Below are 8,267 nucleotides of genomic sequence, written 5' to 3'. Positions count from 1 at the left end.
GACGGACTTATTGATGTAATTTGGAGTCCAGAGGGCCACATAAAAAGCTGCGGCGGGCCAGATTTGGCCCCCGGGCCTTGTGTTTGACACCTGTGCTCTACACCTTGTGATGGTTTATCTTTGTGTTGAGTTTCAAGTCCTTCAGGATGGAAGGCCACACCAAACTTGACCTCACTCCATATTCGGGTCAGGACTCTGACTTTCAGAAAAAAACCCGTTGATCAAATTAAAAGATTAAATCTAAATCCGCCAGGGGTATGAATAATTTTTGGGCCTGTTATCTACACATCTTAAATCTTCAAAAGGGTAAATTATGGATTTTTTCTACAGGAATTTCTCCACCAAATACAAGGAGGTCGTCTCTAAAAGTCATCTGATCCAACCAGGATCTCCTGCTGTCTACCAGCTAAAGCTAAAAAAGGAGGAGCTCGGACCCCTGACTAAAGTCACCTTTGGTAAAAGAAACATCAGCAAGATGAACAAAACCATCCTGCTTGTTGGAGAATCAGGGGCTGGAAAATCAACGCTTATCAACACCATGGTGAACTACACCATGGGAGTCAAGTGGGAGGATAAAATCTGGTTTCAGATTGTAGAGGAGGATGGAAGGAGTCAGTCTGACAGCCAGACATCAGACGTGATCGTGTACGAGATCTTTGGCTTTGAAGGTAAATCTCTGCCGTTCTCCCTCACCATCATCGATACGCCTGGATTTGGAGACACCAGAGGGATTGAATATGATGTCATAGTCAGTCACAGGTTGTTTGACTTGTTCCGATCAGAAGATGGAGTTCATGAGATTCATGCGGTGGGTTTGGTGATGAAGGCTACAGACAATCGTGTTAATGACAGACTTTCATATGTCCTGAACTCAGTGATGTCTCTCTTTGGAAGAAACCTAGAGAACAACATTGTTGCTCTTCTCACTCACTCAGATGGTCAGAGACCCAGAAATGCCATTGAAGCCCTCGAACACACAAAAATCAAATGTGCCAAGAAGGAAAAGAACCAGCCTGTTTACTTCCTGTTTGATAACTGCCAGAGTGAAGACCGAACAGAAGAAGAAGAAGCAGAGTTCCTGCAAATGGCAGACAGGATTTCAGACAGAGGAATGAGAGGACTCGCAGGATTCCTGGACAAAACTGAACCTAAAAGACTGATGACCACTGCTGAGGTGTTGAATGAGCGCATCAGCCTGATGGCCTCGCTCCAAAACCTCCAGGAGAGAATCCAGCTGACTGAGGAGAAACAGAAGGAGATCAATAGGATCCTAGAAGCCATAAGGAAACATTCAGAGGAGATGAGGAGGAATAGAAACTTCACTGTGGAAATTACAGAAGTCTACAAGGTGAAGGAACTCACTGCAGGTAGGAGGTTGACGAGGCTCAGTTTGTTTGAAAAAGCCATGTGCTGCACAGTGTGTGAGGAAAACTGCCACTATCCTGGATGTTCACTGATTCTGAGTCCACAACACTGTGAGGTCATGAAAAGAGGCCGCTGCACCGTCTGCACTGGGAAGTGTCCTGCAGCGGCTCACGTGAGAGAAGCCTGGAGGTACGTGAACAAGACCAGAAGGGTTCAGTGGACTCTGAAAGCCATGGAGGAGAAGTACATGAAGAACAAGACAGATTGTGAGAAGAAGTTGAGCCTTTTGAAACACCTGGAAAAGGAAATGAAGGACCTTTCAGCAGAGAAGTCCCAACTTGTTGATGAGGCCTTCAAACATGTTGTCAGACTGGAGCAGATCGCCCTGAAGGTGGATTCGGTTTCTACGTTTTTGTACTTGGACTTTCTGATTGAGAAGCTGAGAGAAAAAGGAGACGGAGGGAAGGTGCAGAAACTGGAGGAGATGAAGAGCAGACAGGATGAAGGGACTAAACTAGCCCTGCAGTATGTGTGGGGTAAAGTAACAGACACAATGTAATGAACATGAGAGAAACTCTAAGACACATCAATACACATCTCTGGCCAAAATAAATGTGAAGGCTGCAGTAGCTGATTTTATCCTTCTAATGTGTAGAAAATTATTTACAAATGTGCAAAAATACATTTGGAGGCAGAGATACTGATATAAATTGCTTAACAATAATTCAAACAATACCATCAAACCCTCCATATGTAGCAGCTTATAAGTATTGTACAGTGCATACAGAAAGTGTTCAATACACTTTGTGTTTACCAAAAGCTGTAAATACTTATGTAAATGTGATTCCTTGGTTTTCTAATATTAATACATTTACAACACTTAAAAAATGTCCAAATTCAGGGGTGTTCTTTGGTGGCGCAGGGGTTTAAGCACAACCCACATGTGGAGGCCTTGGTTCTTGACATGGCCATTGCAGGTTCAATTACTGGCCTGGTCACCTTTGCCGCATGTTTCCCCTTCTCTCATTATTCTCTTTCCTGTCAATTAGCTATCAAATAAAGGCCACTAAAACCTTAAAAAATTTAGTGGCTCTACTGCCAACTGCCCCATCAAATTCTATTGATGGGGCAGCTGTGTAGAATTTTGAATAAATAAACTAATAATATTTTGAAAAATGCTGTAACAACGTGGAAAAAGTGAAGAGCTTGCTATACTTTCCAGATGGACAGTAAATGACTACACCTAAAAAGTGTAAGTTGAGTTTTTACAACATAAGGAAATTGTTTCCTTAACACATAAAGTGAACCTACTTTATTTCTGTAAATATACAAATTTTAATTAATATATTTTCTAGTAGCTTTTCCCCATGTAATACCTAGACTTAATGGATTACAGTAAAAAAAAAAAAACTCAATATGAAAATATATGTATCTGATCTGTTATTTAATGGAATATAGAACTGTTGAATGCATTAAACTTTGAGCTGTGAAGGTTGGTTAAGATCAGAGGTCGCGTTAACGGAATATTTTCTGCATTTGACTGGTTATTTTTTTAAACGACTGGAAAATGTAAAGCTCTGTCATTTGACAGTTTATAATTAACACCTTTGACTGGTGCACGTGTGCTGACATTATAGCAAATATGATGTGTTTTCATCGGAGAGGCAACTAAAATCAATTAAAACATCCTTTCTGAGTATCATTTCATGGGCTGTGAACTAAATGCGTCTTTCTGACCGGGAGCTGACAGCGTGTTGAAGAGTTATGGACCGGACACCTTGGAGCATCTGGTTCAGAAGCGCATTACAAACCTTTGGTATTAAGGGCATCTTTAATTCCAGTCTCCATTCCAGACCAGAGAAAAATAAAGCGTTTTCAATGTTGTGTTAATGCATTTTAGTCTAAACAGAAGAGCCTGTGGTTTATATTAAGAAAATAATGGTCCAGAAGTTAATTAGACCGTAACATGCGCAGTGCACTGCACAATCAATGCGGACACGGCTCTGCCGCTGTGAAAAATTAGACTCAACTCATTCTGCGGTTTTAAGAAATGGAGCCTTTTGGGTGCACATTACCCTCCCCCGCCCATGCAGAGCAGCGTTCTGGAGGAGCGCAGAAGATGTAACATCTGTCCTTTTTGGAGAAGCGAAACCATGCAAAAAAAATCCTCGTAAAAGCGCACGCCCAGACCCCACAGGGTAAAAAAACTTGCAGACTTCAGTTGATCTGTTTGGATCAGACAGATCCAACTGACCGAAGAACTAGCACAGATTTCTCTGCAGATGCAACCAGGAGGAATTTGTTAGGCTGTGCGTTCAGATCCCAGCAGGTGAAGTGCCTGTAATTTAAGTTTAGTCGCTTAATTTATTAGCAGTTATTGGGGACACAGTTAGTGGTTTTTGTCATGGAGAAAAATTTAGATACATTTATCTGCTTTATGTGTGATGGGATCTGGATTCACAGTTCAACTCAGTGAATATTAACTAAACCACATAAAAATGTGGCTAAGTAGCCTATGTTAATATCATTATTATTTGACGGGTAAAAATAGTACATGACCCATTGTTTTTAATTTTGCCAGTCAAGATGACGGACCGACAGCAAGGCCTCTGGTTAAGATATTTGTACAGCATTGCGTCCAATCAGATGAACCAAGTCAGAACTTGTTAAATGTTTTAAAACGTGATTCTTTACAGTTTAAATGGTGTTAAAATGATAGAAAATTATTGTAATCGATTTTCTTGGTTGTACAATTGACTTTGGTTTGTTAAAGTGAATCTGTCTTTCTTTGGCTTTGAATAAAGGAATCTTCATTGGATAATGGGAATTGCTTTCTTAGGGTCACATTACATCAAAGTAGTTATATTTATAGCATACAGAACAAAATGCTTTAATCTTGAGAAACCAGTTGGTACATTGGTGGACAGAAATGATTAAATAACAAGGACAAAACATTTCACATTTTTTAAGAAAATAATAGGAATGCATTTGGTTAGCTGAACTGGCATGTTCCCTGTAGTGTATCAAGAAGATGGTCAAGAAAGTACTTTTGGAAAAAATGTCTTCCTGAATAGCCTTTGAATTGTTTGGATTTTGTCTCTGACACGGTAAACAATATCTCCCATTAAACTCTATCTGACATACTTTACCTATATGTACCAAATGTCCTTTGAGAAAGTCTGTGCTCTTTTTCTTTTACAGGACCAAGAATCCCACTCTGACCAAACTGATTTCCACTAGTGACTTAATCTCCTCAGGACATCCAAAGATCTATCAGCTGAAAACAGAAACAAAGAAGTTTGGAGCTCTGTCCAAAGTGACTTTTGGAGCAAAAGACACTGAGCAGATTAATAAAACCATCTTACTTGTTGGTGAAACGGGGTCAGGAAAATCCTCTGTGGTCAATGTTATCTTCAACCATGTAATGGGAGTTCAGTTTGAGGACGGGCTCTGGTTTCAGATCGTAGACGGACGAGAAGGTGAAACCCCAGATGTGATCATATATGAGATCTGTAGCTTTGAAGGTAGGATTCTGCCCTATTCAATCACCATCATTGATACTCCTGGATATGGAAACACCAGAGGAATCAAGCATGACGACGTAGTCACTGACAGGATGCGTGAATTGTTTGAGACAGAAAACGGTGTTCACGTCCTTCATGCAGTGGGTCTGGTGATGAAGGCAACCGACAACAGACTGAGTGACAGATTGATGTACATCTTTGACTCGGTGATGTCTCTGTTTGGAAACGACATGCAGAAAAACGTTGTGGCTCTCATCACTCACTCAAATGGAAGAACACCTAGAAATCCTCTTCAAGCTATTGAAGCTGCAAACCTCAGATGTGCAAAGAATGACAACAATCAACCAGTTTATTTCTTGTTCAACAACCAGCAGAGTGAAGATCGCGCAGACGAAGCAGAGTACTGTAAAGCAGCCGATAGAATATCAGAGAAAGGAATGCGGGAGTTTACGGCCTTTGTTGAAAATAGTTCAGCTCAGAAGCTGAGAGTAACAACTGAAGTGATGAACGAACGCATCAGACTGACAGCCTGCATCCAGAACCTGCTGGAGAGAATCAGACAGACTGAACAGAAGCAGACGGAAATCAAACAGATTCACGAAGGGCTGAAGACGCGTGAAGAGGAGATGAAGGGAAAAGAGGTCACTATACATGTCGATGAGCCCTATGTTACTACAGAACCTATCAAAGGTGGACACAAGTGGCTCATCTTCTATCAAGGAGCTGTGACCTGCCCTGTCTGTGAGGAAAACTGTCACAAAGACGGATGCACCAAGACCTGGCTCCCTGAGTTCTGTGAGGTGATGAGAGGAGGCCGCTGCACCGTTTGCTCCAGAAGGTGTCCTGCATCAGTTCATGTTAAAGGAAAGTGGATATATGTGAACAAAACAAGGAGAGTTGAGAAGACGATACAACAGGTGAAACATGACTGTGAACATAAAACAAAGTTTGAGAACCAGAAACATCTTGTGGAAAACCTCGAAAAGGAAATGCAGGAACTTTTGGAAGGAAAATTCAAACTTGTGGATGAGGCCTACCAACATGTCGTCAGACTGGAGCAGATTGCTCTCAAAGTTGATTCAGCGTCCATTAATGTCCACTTGGACCTCCTGATTGAGAAGACAAAGGAAAAGGGAGACGCAAGGAAAGTCCAGAAACTGGAGGAACTGAAGAGAAAAGTGGACGAAGGAACCAAAGCAGCACTAAGATACAAAAACGCTTCTCAAGTGTAGTTTATGATGAGAAATAAACCAGTGGAAACATTAAAAATGTCTGATTCAGAATCGTTTCTTAATACATCAGCTTCAATATGCGGTGGAGGGATTATTTTAAATTAATGTTCAGTATAATCCAGTAGGTAAAGGTTAAAGGTTGAGATAAAACACAGAATTTTTTTGGTTATGTTTTAAATATAACATTGTTTGGTGTAAAATATGTTAATTGGATTACAGAAATTAAACAAATGTACAAGATATGCTTAAAAATACATGCTAGCATAGCACTAAGCATATCTAAATGACTGAAAATGATCAAACTGATTCCCAAAGTGTGATAAACACATATCTACTTACTGAATACATATTTTAAAACCATTAGAAATAATTTGTTACTGATTCATTCATTCACATTTTGTTGTTTATTGTGGGTTTTTGGAGTCCTTGAATAAAATCTCTGTGTAACAAAACTGTTCAATGTGTCTCTACTTGTAATGTTCAGACCTGAGGACCCGAAATTTCAGTCAGACACAAAGTAAAAATCAATAAGGTCTTTATTGAGGACCAGGTATGGGGACGGGGAACCACGAGCAAAGGAACAGGAACCTCTGAGGACAGAGAAACAGGTTAGAGCACAGGTGTCAAACACAAGGCCCGGGGGCCAAATCTGGCCCGCCGCAGCTTTTTATGTGGCCCTCTGGACTCCAAATTACATCAATAAGTCCGTCCAGTTTTTCACAAATCTGCAAAAATCACACAAAATCAACAAATTTCCAAATTTTTTCCTGATTTTACTGCTAATTTTCTCAAAATTGGTCAAAAACGTTGAATCCGTAACCGATATGACGAGTGATAGTCACATTTGACATCATACATTAGCGTAAATATTGKAAAAAAAATAATGATTACAAATATTTCTTAATATTCACCACAAAATCTGTCATTTTGATTGCAAAAATAAACACTAAAATAATCACAAATCCCAGAGGAACAGCTATTTATTGATATTTTAACAGTTTTATTGGTTTTATCAATAGATTCTGGTGCAACCGGCCCTTTAAGAACGTTCAGATTTTTGATTCGGCCCAAAATAAAAATGAGTTTCACACCACTGGGTTAGAGGGTTGTAGGTAGGAGGGGAAGGCCAAAAGATCACTAACCTTCCTGGGGTTGTGGGGGATGAGGGATCCAGGTAGCACAGTGGAAGAGACAAGTGGCACACCTAGGGAAGGACAGGACTGGGAGGCACAGGGTTCAGGGCAGGCAGGACCAGACAAACGTATCTGAGGGTTGGGCGAAGAGCAAGTGGTCAGGTCACGGAAAAAGGGTCCAGTACTAGCAGGCAATCTCAGGCAGACAATATCCAAGGGCGAGGCAGGAGGCAGAGGTCAAAAGGCAGAAACRGGGTCGAGACCAGAAAACAGAAGCCAGTGAAGAATCCGACGTGGGCAAGACGAGGCAGGAGAATCCAAGGGTCAAAAATGTGTTCGTGGTCAGGTCAGGAAGAAACGCTGGATATCTACTCACTCTGAAGCTTTCAGAAATCTGGCACCGTCTGCCTGCCTGAGAGCTGAATATAACTGCTGGTGAGCAGGTGGAGGACATGAGCCTGATTGGGCTCCAGCAGGTGAACCAGGTGAGCTTGATGAGAGACATGAGTACTGAGGAGAGAAACATAGCAGGCAGACGGGCCAGAAACATGACTCTACTAGATTATCACCTCGTTGAATGTGGTCAGGTAAATGGTAAATACCTGGCATACCTATAGCTCCTTATCTATACACATTCAGCCATTCACACACACATTCAGGTGTCCATTTCAAAGCGATCAAAGGTTGATAATTGAGGAATCTCCTGAATGAGCCAACCCAAAGGAAATCCTGAGGAAAATATTAGATGTGTCTTAAAACTGGATATACATTTACAAAATGCAATGTGAACGGATTATCAGAAGAAGAAATATAAAATCCTCCACATAATAATGTAGATGTAGAAATTGGCTTTATTGTTCCAGCTTCCTGACAGACTTTAAGATATGGTTTAGAGCAGTGGTGTGAAACTCATTTTTATTTTGGGCCGAATCAAAAATCTGAACGTTCTTAAAGGGCCGGTTGCACCAGAATCTATTGATAAAACCAATAAAACTGTTAAAATATCAATAAAT

The 8,267-nt window shown here is 40.8% G+C and overlaps 1 protein-coding gene across 3 annotated transcripts in view; it reads left to right on the top strand.

Annotated features, from left to right (window-relative positions):
• Window positions 1–6,265, top strand: part of LOC103474054 (septin-2-like) — a 12,178-nt gene extending 5,913 nt beyond the window's left edge. Inside the window, exons 3-4 of one of the 3 annotated variants that reach the window (XM_008424773.1) lie at window positions 331–1,901; window positions 4,567–5,872. In XM_008424773.1, the coding sequence (XP_008422995.1) occupies window positions 331–1,901; window positions 4,567–4,586 (1,591 nt within the window). In that variant the 3' untranslated portion in view covers window positions 4,587–5,872. Of the gene's footprint in view, window positions 1–330; window positions 1,946–4,566 lie in introns of those variants that run through there. The other 2 variants (XM_008424774.1, XM_008424772.1) reach the window with 2 other exon arrangements.
• Window positions 6,266–8,267: the final 2,002 nt, after the last annotated feature.

Source organism: Poecilia reticulata, linkage group LG12 (assembly GCF_000633615.1).
Source record: "Poecilia reticulata strain Guanapo linkage group LG12, Guppy_female_1.0+MT, whole genome shotgun sequence".
Taxonomy (NCBI): Eukaryota; Metazoa; Chordata; class Actinopteri; order Cyprinodontiformes; family Poeciliidae; genus Poecilia; species Poecilia reticulata.
The sequence above is the reverse complement of the archived record's forward strand: the minus strand, read 5'-3'. Positions and strand labels throughout refer to the sequence as shown.